The 19,249-nt window shown below is 37.4% G+C and overlaps 3 protein-coding genes across 3 annotated transcripts; 2 read left to right on the plus strand and 1 right to left on the minus strand.

The window, feature by feature from the left end:
* Nucleotides 1-969: 969 nt before the first annotated feature.
* Nucleotides 970-2,354, minus strand: LOC103940443. The gene is made up of 3 exons (XM_009350562.3): nt 1,970-2,354; nt 1,600-1,704; nt 970-1,489 (listed from the first exon to the last, which is right to left on the minus strand). Exons 1-3 carry the CDS (start codon nt 2,282-2,284, stop codon nt 1,178-1,180), a joined length of 732 nt encoding a protein of 243 aa, XP_009348837.1. The 5' UTR covers nt 2,285-2,354; the 3' UTR covers nt 970-1,177.
* A 2,152-nt stretch (nt 2,355-4,506) lies between these two features.
* LOC103940432 (RING-H2 finger protein ATL70-like) lies at nt 4,507-5,377 on the plus strand. Its single transcript, XM_009350554.3, has one exon. The coding sequence runs from the start codon at nt 4,667-4,669 to the stop codon at nt 5,174-5,176; it is 510 nt and encodes a 169-aa protein (XP_009348829.1). The 5' UTR covers nt 4,507-4,666; the 3' UTR covers nt 5,177-5,377.
* A 10,515-nt stretch (nt 5,378-15,892) lies between these two features.
* LOC103940423 (putative phosphatidylglycerol/phosphatidylinositol transfer protein DDB_G0282179) lies at nt 15,893-18,549 on the plus strand. The gene is made up of 4 exons (XM_009350543.3): nt 15,893-16,107; nt 16,574-16,675; nt 16,837-16,997; nt 18,249-18,549. Exons 1-4 carry the CDS (start codon nt 16,011-16,013, stop codon nt 18,354-18,356), a joined length of 468 nt encoding a protein of 155 aa, XP_009348818.1. The 5' UTR covers nt 15,893-16,010; the 3' UTR covers nt 18,357-18,549.
* Nucleotides 18,550-19,249: the final 700 nt, after the last annotated feature.

The raw sequence follows: 19,249 nt of genomic DNA on the forward strand, positions 1-19,249 counted from the left end.
CTAAATCAATGTCAATGTAGTTTTAATTACGGCTATGTAGGGCTTATACACACCTTTAGTAGTTCCCTTCAAAACTCCTGTCTCCTGCCGGAGAGAGAGCTTGTTAGATGGATAGAGTGAATGCAGTAATGGCATAGAGGAATGGGATGGTACCAAAAAAAAGTAAAAAGCACGGAAGCCTACAGTTGATATAAGAAGTACTTACTATCTTTCCCAAACTCCCCGTTCTGCCTACCAAATGTCAATGTAGTTTTAATTACGGCCCCCGTCTTTAAAAATCAATCTTTTAAGTTCAATTTTTCTTCAATGATAGGTTGCATTGAAGGATATGATAAATAAATAAGATAAGATAAAAATTTAAAATTTAATAATTAAAATACTCGTAAAACTAAATACCACGTGGTACTGAAACCAGACAAAAACCCTCTTAAAGTTTTCCAATTTTTTGTTTCTGAAAGGCCAAGCGCAATCCTTGGGCCTGCACTTTGAATTTTGTTGTACTCTCCTTTTCCCGTTTACTTTCTTTCCAGGTTTTAGTATTCTGGGAGTGACATTTTAGCCAAACTAATCGTTGAGATTTGCATAACTTCTCACTTTAGTCTCTAACATAGAAATCGATATAAGTGATCATTGAGTTTGTCCATTGGAAATCATTTTGAGAATATCCTCGTTAAGTGGAGGAGTTTAGTTTAACAAAAATACCCTTAAAAAGATGGTCATGTAGTCATTTCATGACAATTTAACAAGAATATCAACATATTTTTCATTGAAAAACTAAAATGATTTACAATGTACAAACTTAGAAACCACTTCTATCAATTTTCATTATCATGTACTAAAGTGAAGAATTATACCAATCTCTTAGGAAGTTTATGTTTATTTATACATTTTTAGTTTCCATGACATCGCCAATGACCGCTAATAGAAACGAATATTGCAACCTAAAAAGTAAATATGCAACATGCTACATTGCAGAAATGGAGTTCGAATTAAATGTCACAAATAAGCAGAACACGAATGTGAAGACATCGATCTCCTTTTCAGTAATCACAAACAGATCCTCAAAGTTAGTTAATTTACAACAACTATTTACCTCAAACGCAACGAAACAGATGAGGAAACCTAGTGAGTACGAGCGGTAGGAAAATTACAAGACAAATGGCAGAAACCGTTTAAATTAGAAAATCTTGCTGTACTGGCTACTGAGGGAGTCCTTCAAATTCGAATAAAGACCATAGAGCGAGTACTGCCTAAGGTTTGCCACTTCATACCATGAGTTAAGAACCGAAAGGTGCTTGTCTGTGCCGGAAAATGCCAACTGGATTCCGAGGCTGCAGTCCACAGAGCCGCCATGGTTTTTGCAGCTCGAGGTCTTGAAGGCGCAGTGCTGATTGTTGAGGCAAACAAAGTCGGAGCTCCCTGAACATTTAGAGCACCCATCCTTTTTCCAGTACAAGTTCTGCAGCCTGCCCCTGTTGAACTCAAGCACCTGCATAAACGAAATTTCACTCGCTATATATAGCATTGCGCCGAAAATTACAATGGCAGGGAAAGAATTCCAATTCAAAGTCCGATTTCGGTTCCATTGTCAATACTTACAAGGGTAAAGCTGGTGACAGTGTAGGTGCCATTAGCAACAAAAGTAGGAAGGGACCTTGCAGCATATTTTCGCCCAGCAAACGCAACCATATACCCATAAGTATCCTGATATTTTCAATACCAAGAACACAGAATTAATGGGTTGAATTCCAAACTAGTAAAAAATTTATGCCTGTAATAAATTTAAAAAATTTGTAATTATTTTAATAAAGCTTGTAACTTTATTCAAAATTTAACCCAAAAAAATGCAATTTCAATCTAATAAACAAGCTAATCAAAACCCTAATTAAAGCTAAACCCTTGAAAAGTAAAAATCCATATAAAATAATTGAAAGAAATAAGAGGAATCGTAGAGAGAGAGAGAACGAACCGGATTGAAGGAGGAGGAGTTGACGGAGAGGAGGGAGATCTCGTCAACTTTGGGTCGGAAAACGGAGATCTGGGCATTGGAGGAGAGAGAGAGCCTAGAGTCGCAAGGAGACAGCTGAACGGTGCCGTTTGGTTGGAAGGATTCCTTGGAGGCGAAGGCAATTCCGAAGGTGAACCCGTCGGACCTCTCCACCTTCGTGTCCGCGCACGGCGAGTACACGGGGTTGTTATCGCTGCCGTCGATTACATGCATGACCGTCGTTATCATCATAATCGTGATCATCAAGGTCGTCGTCCATGGAGAAATCACCGCCATGGTTGATCCAGCGATTGGGGATTCTTGGAGGAGACAGAGAAAATGGGTTTTTTGTTAAGCTGGAAAGGAAGCGGAGTTGGAGATGTGGGTCCAGTTGTCGGAGAAAACAGAGATTGAAACTGGGCCTGAAAAGCAAAGAACTGTTTGCAAAGGCCCAAGGCCTTAAACTATGGGGGCCCAAAATCCGTACGAATATACGACATGATGTGTATAATTAGATGTCCATTTAAGTGTAGACGTGTTAATTATGGTGTAGTAATGGTGAAGTTATAATCAAATACGCGACGAGCATACTAACAGAATATAAAATAATACTTTATTAATCGAAAGTAAAGAAACACTACAAATTACCAAGAAGGCTAATCCAATGAGACTACATCCTGACTAACAAATTTATCACAAACTATAGTACGAACCATTCTATAATAAAACGAAAGTAAACTCTAGCTTAATGAGCAAGACAAACAAACTTAGCGGGCAAAGAATCCTAATCCTTGACCCAGAAGAATAACAATAATATTATAACTAATTTTTCCAACAGGTGACACATGGAGTATCCATGGGCACTCATTGATCATCCCTACTCATAATAACATAACGGCCAACTTTGGACTAGATTGAATGATTCAATATACTGAAAGTACGTTGATAGAAGAAATGGAATAGAATTCAAATTTTTCTTAACATTAAAGTTAGAAGATCGACAAGTCATGAAAGAAATTTTCCCTTCCAGTCCTGCATTTTGCCGAGATTATAAAAGATAAGTTTTCTAATTACAAGAAAAAGCACCAAAAAGAAGCTGTGGAATTGATTCGATATAACAGGGTTTTGCAACCTTCCATACTTGTAACGAAACAATCTGGTCTTGCCGAAAATTTTGTTATGCTCGAAGTATCTGTACTCCAAAGTTTTTACCCGTAAAATTTTAATCATTACATATTTGACCGAGAATCTAGTAGCCACCAAATGCATCACCAAAAATTTTAAAAACTAAGAAAAGATGAACAGTTACATCCATTGAAGGGTCTACAACACACACCCCCCAAATTATTATTCATTTAATTATTTGTATGATAAGGCTGTTACCAAAAACAAATGCTAACTTCCGGTTCATATCTTCAAATAGCTGTATCATCAACTTTTCTGTGGGCACATAAAATCAGCTTACCTCTTTTTTATATAAAATAGCAGTAAACACCAACTATCCTTGCAATACATGGAACGTGCTTTGCACGCCCAAACAGGTTGGAAAAAAAAAATAAGAGAGAATTACACCAGATGTGGAGATGATTGGTTGAGTTGAGACAGATATAATTAATTAACGGAGAATACTAGCCATCTTACTATTTACCATTTTTTTTTCCGTATTTATCTTCTCTTTTTCATTTTATAATGTTGTATGACGGAAAAAGAGATAATTTTTGCAAAGAATCCACCATATTGCAAATCGGTTAGTCGTTTTAGTAGTATTTTGATGTTCAAAGTACCACGTTTATTTATTTGATAACAATTAGATAGCTAAATCAATTCTATTTCAGTTGATTTTGAGTAGAGATAATTTTCAAAAGATTATCTAGAAGTTAGATTACCATATTTATCTTCTCTTTTTAATGTTGCAATGTTATATTATGAACGAAATAATTTGTAGTAGAAGAGATCATTCCTGTAAAGAATCAACTATGTTGCAAATCGGTTAGTCATTTTAATAGTGTGATATTCAAAGCACTATGTTTGTTTGTTTATTTGATAATAGTTAGACAGCAATTCTACTTGGTTGATTTTAAGTTGAGGTAATTTCTTAAAAGATGGTCTAAAAGTCAGACAATTTTGAATGTCAAATGACATGACAGGATGAAAACGAGCTGGAAAAATGTAGAAGATGAAGGATTACATGGGACGTAGCTGGCTAGCAATTCCCCATAATTGACTAATTAGCCAATTAATCATATAACAAATAGAGATGCTAAGTTGAAAGATAGACGTTACTCACAAGAAACAAACAGCTAAACCACAAAAAGTATATCACAAAACGTTGACCTTCAAAACCTGCTGACACATAACCCATCATCTAACGCAAAGAAATTCACAGGTAATCCCTCATTCACCTCCCCTCTCTTTACTTAGGTCCAACTGCATCTTCCCTTAATTATAACTCCACCAAAACTCTCTCTCTCTTTCTCTCTCTCTCTCTCTCTCTCTCTCTCTCTCTCTCTCTCTCATGTAGCTACTAGTTGACTTCAAAAAAATTGGATTCCCCAAATAACCAATTCTTTTGTCAATGAGGCCATGGCTGACAAAACCAAAACCGCTTCTATCGTCATCTGCAGCTCCTCCTCCTTACCTTTCAATCCTTTTTTCTCAAGGAAGTGAGAGAGAGAGATCATGAACGCCACAAGCGACTCTGGCGGCTTCCTCGGTTCCAACAACATTGGTAGTTTCGGTTATGGCATTGGTGTATCAGTTGGCGTCCTCCTCCTCATCACAACCATCACCCTTGCCTCCTACTTCTGCGCCAGAACTCAGCAGCCGCCTGCCCCGCCCACACGCAGGAACGCTGGCGACGCCATGGATCCGCCCGGCGTGGAAAACTTTGTTGTGGACATAGGACTCGATGACAACACGATTCAAAGCTACCCGAAATTGCTCTACTCCGAGGCCAAGCTCCAAATGAAAGACTCCACTGCCTCCTGCTGCTCCATATGTCTTGCCGACTACAAGAACAGCGACATGCTGCGGCTGCTGCCAGATTGTAGACACCTCTTCCACCTCAAGTGCATTGATCCGTGGCTGCGGTTGAACCCTACGTGTCCAGTCTGCAGAACGTCTCCAATCCCAACGCCCTTGTCAACTCCTCTGGCCGAGGTGGTTCCATTGGCTAGCAGGCGTGACTGATGGTGGAGCCGATTGATTTCAGTCTTTTTGCATTATTTGTACACAGAAAAGCCACTAGAATACATATCATTAGAGTTCTCTCCCAAATGTTGATGGAGTTAGACTTCCATAGTCAAATTAGTTTTTTCAACTCTTTCTTTGTGATGTAGCTTGAGATCTGGTTGTACGAATTCGGAATAATTTGAGATCTCATTTCATACAGTGTTTAAGGAGTTTATGGTTTCCTGTGGCAGGAACAGAAACTGGTATAAAGTCTACTCATCTGCAAGCCATGAGAAGATAAATCAAACGGGGCAATGACAATATTCAAAAGAGTACCATGAATCTAAACCATTCAACAAATACACGAGTCACTTATATTTGTTGTTTTATTACGTCGCTTAATTGGTTGTGCACCGTTAACTTGTAAAATGTATATGTGAATACACAAACCATTGAGTTATGCTTCCAAAATACAGGCATCTTTCTTTTCTTCGCTAGTTCTCTCTGCGCTAACTCCCTCACTCTCTACCAATTTATGTTTTCTTATATGTTATTAGCCTTTTTATCAGAGCTAACGCTCCTCGTTATCGAAACTGTATAATCTCCACTGCAGCAACCTCCCACCTCTCTCATGGCCACCCTACTGCCTCCCTTCCCCCCTCCTTCAGTATCTCCAATATGATAGCCACCCCCATGAATCGCAACAATTATTTCCCATGGTGTCCCATTTTATGGATGTTCTTAAAATCCATAGCTTAGAAGACACTGTGGCTAGCAACAGTACACATTCAAAAAGGTTCAATGATGGTTCCCTATTAAATAAAATGAGGACCGATGAGACCTTTATATTATAATCTTCGAAAACCTTTACTATAATCGATAATTTGCACAGATCCGCTGCCTCAATCTGGCTTACACTCTGGACAAATTAGTAATTAATTTGATCAAAGTGACTTCTCTTCCTCTGTCAAGTCCATCTTGATTCCTTGGTCAATGACGTATGACGCGTCATGCACGTTGTCCATGATTAACTCCACACTCTAATAAGAGAGACTCGGCACACTCCATCACTATCTCTTACATGCTAAGAGCCTTGGTGATTCACTTGCCTCTGCTGGCTCCACCAGTAATGAGGATGAACTCATTGAATACATTCTCAACGGACTTGGCCAAGAATACAAGGCATTCACGACCTCCATTCATCTTCGTCCCTCTCTCACCTTTATTGACTGTTATGATTTGCTTGTTCAGGAAGAACATTTCATAAAAATGATGTATTCTCTCTCGCTGACCACTGGTGTGGTCCTCACTGCCAAACTCACCTCCTCCGAACACTCTGACCCTTCTCATCATGGTCCTGGTTCTTATAAATCAAGAAAGGGTCATGATCCCGACCGTCATGGTTGTGGTTGACGTTCTAACAATTCCAATCGTCATGGCCATTTGAATTCTCATCGGTCTCATCTTGAACCTTCATGTGATCATTGCCAATACTGACAATAGTGTCATCTAAAAATTTGGGTTGCTTTGAGAAACAGGAGAGATTACGGAAGTGTTTTTAAAATAGCTAAAATGGTTTCCAAAAAACCGATAGTGCTGCCAATAATGCTCATGACAACGTTGCCAAAAAAAAAAATTTCAAGCTTCTCTCATAAAGCATATTAAGGCAAGGAAGAACTTGGGATTTTATTGGCAGAATAGCTACTTGCAACTATCTTTAAATCAAATGGGGCAATGACAATATATATATGCTCAAAAAATGCTTGGAAATAAATGTTGGCTATCCTGCATCGGTGAGAGATAGAAGAAAGAAAGAGTTTAGATATGATTATCCCACTCTAATTAATATCAAGGCTTTTGTGAAAAACTTTACACCTGACGGATTGGGTAAATGGTAATTACAATATGGTATCAAAGCCACGTGACAGGCCCGTGTTGCTCCGCATGATGGGTGAGTCCTGACTTGGATCCATGTACTGCCAAATGATATGGGTGAGTCCTGATTTGGCTCCACGTACTACCAAATGATTGGGGTGGGTCCCCTTCGGCCCCACTTGTTGGGTGAGTTCCGACTTAACTCCACGTGGTTGCCGAAGTGTGATCACCATGTGTGACCCACTAACTGGGATCCTACGTGCGGGGGCGTTTTGGCTATCCCACATCGGTGAGGGAAAGAAGAAAAAAGTTTAAATATCTCAATCTCACTCTACCTAACACCGATGTCTTTTGTGATAAAGTCTCGCATTTGTGCAGGTGGTGGTTAACGAGTTGAGGACAATATCGGTGTTGTTGGAAGTGGATCTTTGGCCTGTCTCTCTGATAACTTGACAATAAAATTAAAGGGTTTTTTTTAACTTTAATCCTTTAAGAATATTGAAATTTAAAACAAACCTGATGTTAGATTACATATTGATTATAATCCATTGATGTGTCCTTAATTCAAAATAATTAAAGTGCATTTTATATAATGTCTCCCATTAAATATTTAAATTTATTAATTTACAAATTTTAATTTATTTTTTCACCAAAAAAGAGTTTTTTAATTTATTAATTTTATTTAACACTCTTCAAACTTGAAAGACTCAATTAAATGTACTTAAATGTTAGTACCGAAATGTGTGTACCGAAATGTATTATATTGAACTAATGTATTTAAATATTAGTACCGAAATATATGTACCAAAATATATGCACCAAAATGTATTATATTTAATTAAGGTACCTAAATGTGTGTACCGAAATGTATTATATTGAATTAATGTACCTAAATGTTTGTATCGAAATGTATGTACCGAAATATGTGTACCTAAATATATGCACCGAAATGTATTATAATGAATTTACTGTACCTAAATGAAGAAGACAAAGTAGATCGAAATATATTATATAACAAAAATTAATTTATCTAAATGCTTACAACAAAATATATTACAATAAATGAAATGAAAAAGAAAATTATAATGAAATAAAATTAATATTAAAAATTACGAAGAAAAAAAAGAAATAATTAAAAAAAGCAAAATATAATTAATAAATGAGGTTACTAATGTATCAATGAACTAAAATTAGATTTTGATCTTACTCACGATTTTAATCTAAAAATCATATTTGTCAAGGATTAAAATGAAGTTTTCTATAAAAATAAACACCCCCAGAAGACGCATTGACGAACATACAAGCAAATTCACAATAAAATCACCCTCGGATTTCACCATTTGCAGAATGTCATCGATGAAACTACCATGTGAGTCATTTACCAATGCAGGTTACCATTATTAATAACTCAACCGCTGAAATTGAAGACGCAAAGACCTTGCGGATGAGTCTTGGAGCAACTCTATTCATCAAAACACGAACGAACAAATTCCTAGTCTAGTAATCCCTCGTAAAGCACCCCCTCAAATTCCCTTCTCCTCATGGATATTTCCAACGACATTGAAACTTGAATCAAAAACATTTCTCCGCTCTCGTTGACGGAAATTGGAAGTTACGAATTTTCTGTCCATCCTGAACACCAAACTCCAGAGCTTGAATGAAACAAGACATCGATCTGCCATTCAACTCGCAGAAGTTTTTTTATAGCATGCCTTTAGCTCCTCCGTAGTTCATCAAAGCTTCTCTGCAATACCGATCTCCATATTTCTTTAAGCATCAGTAAGACAAGATGAAAAAGAGATCATGAGAAAATACTATTCGGTAACAAGCGTCACTCTTTTTCCTAGTAACCCAAGTAATTACAAGCCAAATACATAGGGAGTCATTGTATTCGTCCGAAAATTTACTTGCTCACAAGAGTATTGGTCCCGACATTGTGCAGAAAACCAATGTCTACTTCATAATATCTGTGGTTAGATCCTTCCTCGGCAAGGTTTAACATGATACGCCAGCATGAATCCGAAACACCTTTCTCCAGCTCCCTCTGAATCAATAAATCAATAGATAATAAAGCACTACAAAACACATACCTACCTACCAATACCCTAAATAAATCCTAACTAACTGACTGCATCTATATGTGATTATACTAGTGAACTAAACACAAATAATTCTCAAAATCATCCAACTATAAAACGGCCTCAAGAAAAAAAAAAGAAAATTATGCATTCTCCTTCGCATTGTTTATACTAGCTCGCTCATCCATCAAAACCTCCTCTAGTACCCCTTAGTCTCTCTCGTTAATTTTAACTAACGTCGTACTAGCATTTCCATCAATTTTTCATATGCAACCAGATCGATAGTTGATGGTATGTTGAGCATTTGTCAACCCTCCTCAAACCCGAAGCCAGAAGGTAAAGGGCATCTAAGCCTATATATATATAGATAGATAACAATGTCCCATATAATTAGAATCCAGATCACAAATGTTGAGTAAAGAAAGTAGAACAAATTAAAGGGAATACTTGCCTCTGCTATAAACATGCCAATGGGCTCCATTTAGCTGCTGTCTTTTGAGGATTAACAACTGAATTCGTACCATTGATCCACATGAAAGATCTCCTTTCCTTTTTGTGAACACACGTGCTTTGCATTTCAATTCTGGCACATTGATAGCAACTTAGCATTTTCGTATCTGTCTGAGACTGTCAATGTTTGTGCCTAGTCGTTAAACAGAAACATTGCTTCCCATTCCGATATAATAATGTGGCATTCGTTCATATATGTTTCACCGGCTCAGTGCTGCTTAGTGATTAGGACAAACTATCGAAAATGAATGCCGTTGTGAAAATAATATTTGGAACAATAAAAGGATCAATTATCCACGTTAATGAATTAGAGCTCGTTTGGAAGTGTTTTTATTGAATTTCAAGGATTGTATATTGATCATAAACTTTTACAAGGAGAAATCCAAGCTCTTTAAAGAGCCAAAGAAACTGCCTACAAAATAGTAGGCTTCAGCCACTACACAATCCCATGATTTCTGCCCTAACAATCGGACAAAACAATGACTAAACAAAAAACAATATACAAGTAAGGAAATCCTAGATTTTAGGGAAAGAAACATTGACAAATGAGAAGTATGGTTGAATAAGAAATGAGATGACAAGCTGGAAGGTTGTAGTCATCACTTTAACCCATAACTTAGCTATAGTGATAATTACAACCCATACTTGTGATTGTCATCTATTCCAACACTCTCCCTCAAGCTTGGATCGAGGAGATTGATTGATCCAAGCTTGGACAAAAGGCCTTGAAACACAGCAGTTGCCAATGGCTTGGTGAAGAGATCAGCAAACTGTCGAGAGCTCGGAGTGTAATGAGTTTGTATGATCTTTGATTGGACCTTTTCACGGATGTAATGGCAGTCAACCTCGATGTGCTTGGTCTTCTCATGGAAAACAGGATTAGACGCTATGTGCATGGCTGCTTGGTTATCACACATGAGAGTCATTGGTTGAGAACTAAGAAACCTAAATCAGAAAGAAGGCCTTTGAGCCAGATTAATTCACAAGCAGTAGCTGTCATTGCCCTATACTTAACCTCAGCACTAGATTGAGCAATCACACTTTGCTTCTTGCTTTTCCAACTTACCAGATTACCGCCAACAAAAATACAAAAACCAATAGTTAACTTGTGATCTAATGAGTTGCCTGCCCAATCCACGTCAATGTAACCAAGAATGTGAGTGTGACCATTGTTTTGCATCAAAAGACCACGTCCCACAGAACCTTTCAAGTATCGCATTATTCTGTTAACAACTTGCAAATGATCCATTGTTGGAGAATGCATAAATTGACTCACAAGGCTTACGTTATTGTAAGATAAATAAGTCTTCCAACTAACCTTTGGTAGTAACTGATATCAATGAGTACTTCTCCATCCATGGTCATTTTGTGTTTGCAGTCAAGAGGGGTAGAGACAGGCTTGCAATCCACTATATCTGCTTCTTGAAAAAAATCGAGAATATACTTCCGTTGATTCAAAAACGTTCCCTTCTTAGAAGTTGCCATTTCAATGCCAAGGAAATATTTGAGTGTCCCAAGGTTTTTAATGGCAAACTTCTGCTTGAAAGTGTTCTTAAGTAACACAATTTCACTGGCATTATCACCGGTGACAATGAGATCATCCACATAAATAAGAACCACTAGGGTTCCACTAGAACCAATTCGAACAAAGAGAGATGAATCTGCATTGCTTCTCTTGAAGCCAACTTCTTCAAGAACTGAACTTAACTTTGAATACCAAGCACGAGGGGATTGTTTTAATCCATAAATGGATTTGTGCAGCTTGCAGACCAACTCAGAGTCATTGGATTGAGGATGACCATGAGGGAGTTTCATGTAAACTTGTTCTTCAAGTTCACCATTTAGAAATGCATTTTTGACATCCATTTGATATAAAGGCCATGCATGGTTAATAATAACAGATAACAACACTCGAATTGTGTTCATCTTAGCTATAGGAGCCAATGTCTCCCTGTAATCTACCCTAAAAGTTTGAGTAAAGCCACGAGCTACCAGTCTAGCCTTGTGTCTTTCCAAGGTGCCATCATAATGAGACTTGGTTTTGTACACCCATCAACTTCTCACTGCCTTTTTTCCTGATGGTAGTATGGTAACACTCCAAGTTTTATTGTCATCCAAAGCCTTCAACTCTTCCTCCATAGGCTTCTTCCACTTAGTACCGCCTCCTGAAAGCTTCATGGTTCAGAAGCATTGGATATGGAATTGAGAAAGCCTGCATGTTTAGGTGCCATTCTTTGGTATGAAAGGTACTCAGCAACTGGATACCTTGCATTGTAAATCACATAATCCAACAGCCTTGAAGGATGGTGACGATCACGAGAAGGATTTCTTCTTCCTTGAGGAAAAACAGGTGATGGTTCTGGATCCTCAGGAGGTGAATGAGATATAGGTGATTGAATTGATGACTCTAGCAAAGTTTCCTTTTCATCACTTAGAGGATTCCCATATTCTCTATCAGTGGACACAAATATACTTTCATCACTGGTTGTTGGACTTGGTAAAGGGAACTTTTCAAAAATATTCTCCCCCTGATTTAAATCATCCACTGATTGTTAAAGAAATGTGTAGTTTCATCAAACTTTACATGAGATGATGATTTTCCTTGAAGAAGGATTGTAGCACTTGTAACCTTTTTGTGTTGAAGAATATCCCAAGAAAACACATTTGCTAACTCTTGGATCAAGCTTGTCACGATGTATTGAAGCAATATGAACATAACAAGTACAACCAAAAACTTTCAAATGAGACAAGTCAATCTTTCTTCCTTTCATTACTTTGTAGGGTGATTTTTGATTCAGCACCCTACTAGGCAGTCTATTGATCAAATAGGTAGCAGAAAGCACACCTTGGGACCAAAACTTCTTGGGAACATTCATATGCAACGTTAAGGCTCTAGTATTCTCAAGCAAATCCCTATTTTTCCTCTCGGCCACTCCATTTTGTTGAGGAGTGCCAACACAACTTGTTTGATGAAATATGCCATTGGAACTTAAGTATTGAGACATGTTATTTGACATGTACTCAGTGCCATTGTCAAACCTTAAAGTGTGAATATGACAACCAAAATGAGTTGTTACAAGTTTATGGAAATCTGTAAACACATTCATGACTTCACTCTTGCACTTTGAAAGGTATAACCAAGTAATTCTTGAATAATCATCCACAAATGTTACAAAGTACTTATAACCGTCAAAAGATTCAATTGTAGGTCCCCAGATATCTGAATGAACAAGTTCAAACAATTTACTAGCTCTAGACACTGAGGAATTGAAAGGTAACCTAGTAGATTTTGAGATGTGACAAGTATCACACTCCAAACTACTTTTACACATTGTGGGAAATAAAATGGACAAAACATGGTTTGAAGGATGAGCAAGTCAATGATGCCAAAGTAGTTGTTCCTAAAAAGGGTTTGAGCTGACTTGAAGACTCTTAGGTTTTGGGGGATCCTTTGAAAGATAGTACAACCCATTTAGGAAGAAACCTTCACCAATCTTCCTCTTGGTGACTATGTCCAGAAAGGTGACCTGATCAGGAGAAAAAATAGCATGACAATTTAGTTGTCTTGTGATTTTTCCTACTGACAAAAGCTAAAATGGAAAGGAAGGAACATACAAGGTTGTTAACACTATTTGATCGAAGATCAACTTAATTTTCCCTTTTCCAACAATTGAAACACGTTTACCATTTTCTACTGACACTTGTGAGAAGTTTCTCATTTTTTCAAAGTCATATAAATGTGAAGATTTGTTTGTCATATGGTATGTGGCTCCTGAGTCTATTATCCAATAATCATGCACAAGACTAGCATTTAAAGCCATGGAGAAAGCTTTCAATATACCTGGAATCTGGTTACTTGAGCTTCCATGATCAGAATCAGCAAGAAACCCAGCAAATTTGCTTAGCAATGTAGTAGGGTTTTCGATTCAAGTCCCAGTTGTGTTATCTAGATCTCCACTTCTTTTTTTTCCTTGTAAATAAACAACAAACTCATTGATCCAGCTTACTAGATTTGAAGTGAAGTGAAGTCAAGCAAACTTTCACTTGAGGAAAAAGGAGCAGCTAAAGCTGCATGATTAGCCTTGTACAAAGGTGGTTGTGAGTTTCTCTGGAACCCCTTGTTCTTCTGGAAGTTTAGCTTGAGCTTGAATGGAGAATCCAACATTTGTCAATGGTATGTCCACCATAGTTGCAATGTTTGCACTTCAGGTCAAACCTTTTACCCTTGTCTTTTCTATCATCCAAGTACTTGTGGTTGGAAACATATGCCCTAGATTCAGGCAAGCTGTTTTTGGTTTCAAGGTTCATCACTTTCCTCCAAGTTTCTTAATATTGAATAATGGCACATATACTTGAGAAAAAAGGCAACTCACTGTTCATCAAAATGTGACTACGTAGATCTTCATAGTCTGAGGTAAGACTCACCAAGAGTTAAAAAATCTTATGTTCTTTAGCTCTCTTCAAAAGCACAGAAGCATATGTGGTGTGAGGCCTATGCACATCAAGCTTATTCCACATACTTTTGATATCACCCAAGTGTTGAACAAAAGATTTACTCGCTTGCTGCAAACCTCAAGATCCCTTTTTAGTTGAAAAATCTGGGCAGCATTGTTTTGATTTCCATACATTTCGCAAACATTCTTCTAGAGATGAAAAGAAGACTATGAGTAGCTGAATATCTTAGCTAGCTTCCTCTCCATGGAGTTGAGAAGCCAGGACATGACAAGTTGATCCTTGCATAGCCATGTCTCATATAGAGGTGATGAGATTTCAGGTGCCTGAATGATTCCACTCACATAACCAAGCTTTGATCTTCCACCAAGAGCAAGTGAAACTGCTCGTGACCATGGAAGATGGTTGAACTCATTCAGCAAAATTGAACTGAGTCTTTGATTTGGATTAACTTCTACTTCAGTAAAATTTGAAGTGGGTGAAACACTAGAGCTTGCAACATCAAGACTGAGAGGGTTGTCCTCAACCATTTGAAACAGCTATGGAAGAACAAAGAGGTTGAAGAAGATATGTAGAGACAGGCCACTATGGTCACTGCTCTGATACTATATTGAATTTCAAGGTTTGTATATTGATCATAAACTTTTACAAGGAGAGATCTAAGCTCTTTAAAGAGCCAAAGAAACTGACTACAAAATAGTGGGCTTCAGCCACTACACAATCCCATGATTTCTGCCCTAACAATCGGACAAAACAAGGACTAAACAAAAAAACAATATACAAGTAAGGAAATGCCAGATTTTAGGGAAAGAAACATTGACAAATGAGAAGTATGGTTAAATAAGAAATGAGATGACAAGTTGGAAGGTTGTAGTCATCACTTTAACCCATAACTTAGCTATAGTGATAATTACAACCCATACTTATGATTGTGATCTATTCCAATAGTTTTTAAAATGATTGAAAGTGTTTTTGGTGAAAATATTTTTGAAACCAATTCTTAGTAAAAATTCAAGTAGATCATGGAAAAGCACGTGAAATGTTTTCTATAAGAAACACATATATGATGCTTCTTCTAAAAGCACTTGAAGTGCTTTTGAAATCCAAAATCAATTTCACCAAAAAGTTTTCTTTTTTTGGTTGAAAAACGGGGCTAAAAGCAAGGGCGCAAAAAAACATACTCAATAATAAATCTAAATCGGGACATCTCAAGTCAATCCTCACAGAAGAAACTAACTGAATAAGAAGGAGGAGTATCCAAATAAAATTTGCCTAAATCTAAATTAAGACTATAGATCGCTAAACTGTTTACAACGAAATTCCTTTTCCGGTAGACATGTCGAAGTTCGCATTGCCAAGATCTTTGAAGCAATTCTCGGCAGGCCAAAACAAGGGACCTAAAGGATGATTATTGTTAGCAACTTGCAACACGAAAAGATTTATAGTCATTGTAAAAGTATATCTAAATAAGACATTAAAATTAAATTGATTAGGACAACTTCAAAATCTTTAATAAAACATCTTCATACGAATTTGAAAATATTATTAAAATATGTATTTACACCTTGTTTTGTCAAGTATTTACACCTACTTTTAGAGTTAGTAAAGAAAATAGTTGTTTCAACCTAAATAAAAAAGAAAAGAAAGAAAAGTATAGAGCACGAGCCAGCGAAGAAAACCGTAAATAAGAAGTCTCTATTAATTGGTTTCAACTACCGTTCGTGTTTGTCTTTCTCCAACCAAAAAGTCGTCGCTCCTTCAGACTACTTCTTCCTCTTCTCTTCTTAGCTATCCTATTCCTATACGTACCTTCCTTCCTTCATCCAAATTCCTCTTTCTCTCTCTCCGCTGTCTTCTACTTTTATAAACTCTAATTTCTCGCATAATTTATAGATAATATTGTTAAATAGAATCGGAGCAACGCAATCTGTGAAGATATGGCTTTTCAGTTGAAGTTCATGGTCCCCCTCATCCTCCTAGTTTCTCTCTCTCTGGTTGCCCCTCTCATCCAAGCCAAGGACGTCAACTACTGCGGTGGGTTTCTCTCTCTAACCCTTCTCTCTTTCCTTTGATTTATGAAAGCATCATACTTTCCTTTCGGAACAAGTTTTATATTCTCCGTTTGTTTCCCGAGAAAATCGGAAGTTTTCCACTTTTTGTAATTTAACTGATTGTTTCGTTGTTTGTGGTCAAATTTGATTTGGGTTCTTCTGTTTTTGATGCAATCACAACAAGAAGGAATCTTTAATACGTATATGCATCTAAACTCTCGAGCTGAATAGACGAAGTTGGTCAACATCTTTGATATGTATTTGCAATATTTGATTATTTAAACAAACAAATAAAATTTGGGTTTTGTTTCTCTTTCGATAATTTTGGTATCGGATGCATGGTTCAATGGAATGGTGTTTCGGTGTCGAATTTTATTATGGTTTGTTTATTTCTTGTTGTACTGGTGTTGGCTAAATGAAACTTGAGCGGATTTTTGGAATATGTTCAGATAAGAAGGCTGACTATGATGTCAAGGTCTCCGCGGTTGACATTACTCCTTACCCCGTGGCGAGAGGCAAGCCTGCCAGCTTCAGCATTTCTGCAACTACAGGTCCTAGTTCTATCTAACACTTAAAACTTTCTGGGTGACTTTTTGTTTACCTGTCATTGTTATTAGATAAACACAAAAACGGCTCTGGATAATCGAACATCGTCTGAAGACTTTTTGGGAGTTTAGTTTTGACTAGAGTAAACTTGTATATGTGGTAACAGGTACATCGATCTCTGGAGGAAACTTGGTGATTGAGGTTTCGTACTTTGGTTGGCACATCCACAGTGAGACTCATGACCTTTGCGCAGAAACATCTTGCCCTGTTTCAATTGGCGATTTCGTGATTGGCCACTCGCAAGATTTACCCGGATATACTCCACCTGTAAGTCCTCATTTAAGTTTCTCAGTGTTACTTGTGAGCTGTCTCTACAAACTTGTATAAGCGTATGAGTCTAATTGTTGGTTTCCATCTATGCTTATACAAGGTTTAAGGTGATCCCTTCCGAAATACAATGAAATAGTTTATATTAACTGTTAGGTTGTCATGTCACATTAGAAAGGGAATGGAGACAGTTGAAATCCTTATTATCACGTTTGGTAACCATGTTGCACAGTTTATCGCTGTATTGATACATGTTTGGAAAGTGTTGCTTGTTTGCCAATATTTCTCATCGCGCTTATTCTGTGTAGTGCAAAAAGGACATAAAGCGAATCAAGGTTTTTTGTTTTTCCTAATAGGACCAAAGTGCCTAGTCTTGGGGATTCAATGGCGATTTTTTTTGTAACCAAGTTGTTGATACTACGTCAAGAATATTTGAACATATTGAGTTTTTTTTTGTTCTTCTACCCTCAATTTTGCATTATATGTCTCTTTTCTGGATAGTTATGTAATCCTTTAAAACAAACCTTACGCTATGCTCGTCCGAGGGACTTCCAAGTCCCAAGGGAATTAGGCCAAGTGAGGAAGAAATAAACTACGAAGAAGAATAGAAATGCACTTCATGAGCATTGTAGAGGCATGTATGAGGGGTTTGTATTTGGGTCCTCCCAAGTGGTGATATCCAAATCCCTCTCATATGCCTTTGTAATGACAAGAAGTGCATTTCAAATCCGATCTATCTAACATTTTTTAGTTCATTCCTTAAGTTGTCTAGGAAGTATGTCATTTCTGAAATCTTTGTCATGTGTTTCTTTTAGGCATATTCAATTCAGTTTCCGCTTACTTATCATAACTTACGGCAGTTCTGTTTATAGAATTTTGCTTATGAAAGTAGAGATTTGACTTTAAATGAGTCTCAACCTCCATATATTAGACATTCCTGTGATGCAAAATTACTGTCATCATCCATGTGTTTTAGAGTCAATATATTCTTTAGTTGCATTTACACTGTTAATTGCAGAGAACAAGTAGCAAATAGCTCATGGGATAATGATTGGATTATCTGTGTATATAATATACGTCATTCTGCTTCGTAAATCAAATTGCTAATGCATTGTGTTTGATTTGTTTCCTCTTGGATTCTCTAATTGCTTTTTGAATCACTCTGTCCCTGTCATCATTGCCACTTTCATCATCTCTTTGTTTATATTCGTCTGCAATGTCCTGTGTTTTGACCAAGTTTGTAAAATGCAGGGTTCGTACTCTCTTAAAATGAGGCTGTATGATGGAAACAAACATGAGCTGACATGCATTGCCTTCGATTTTGACATCGGGTTTGTATCATCTGTGGTTGATAGTTAAGTGCGTCAAATGTTGGTCATTTGGTATAGCTATCTAGAACGTTACACTGCATGTAAGAAGAATTCTCTCGTTCCATACTAATAACTTCGCCGGTACGTTGTGATGTGTAAGTTATTATCATTCCGTCTACTTCTTGTTGAGACAATTGAAAGTTTATGGCACAGGAATTAAAATACGAGATCTTGTTATAGTATGCATGGTTAAGTATGATCATAGGATGATAAGCTCTGTCCAATTATTTTGGTTCTTTCGGCTCACCGTTATACTAGCCAAATCACTGAATAGCTTCACTGGCGTCACACAAATTCATGTGCAACTCCAGAGTGCCATACTTCATTCAGAAACCTGTCCTTCAAATTCAAACACCATGTAGAAATTGGTGGATGGCTACGAATGAATGTTCGTATGGTAAGGATATGTGGAACTTGTTCTTGGTTTGGTAGTAAATTTCTTCCTAATGTTCGAAGAGGTCTCAAATTTGGATTCTTCACTTTCGTATTGATGTCCTAAAGAGAACTAGGTTGCTTTCAGCCGTCAGTCACGGTGGCCCATCGTTGCCAAACGGGTTAGCTGCCCACCCAAGACGTTGTATCCCCAGTCAGTGTCCGATCACGTACTCGCATGGAATGTCAATGCCGGAGGAAAAAAAGTTGGCTATGCCAGGTTTATAACCTCTCTTCTCTGATGTGCCCAAAAAACTTAGGTATGTCGGGTTTACACCACTGTCTTCTCTCTGACGTTTCACGTGAGGAGAGAGATGAAATGATAATGTTTATACGAAATCATTCGAACTCGTGGGCATAATCTGACTTGCAAACAATTAGTTTACTAATTAGCACAATTAGTGGAGGGTTTTGCTGAACATGATGGGTATCATCGTGGTCGGATGTGAT

This window comes from the organism of the source record quoted next, unplaced genomic scaffold (genome assembly GCF_019419815.1).
Source record: "Pyrus x bretschneideri cultivar Hongxiangsu unplaced genomic scaffold, Pyrus_bretschneideri_v1 Contig9, whole genome shotgun sequence".
Taxonomy (NCBI): Eukaryota; Viridiplantae; Streptophyta; class Magnoliopsida; order Rosales; family Rosaceae; genus Pyrus; species Pyrus x bretschneideri.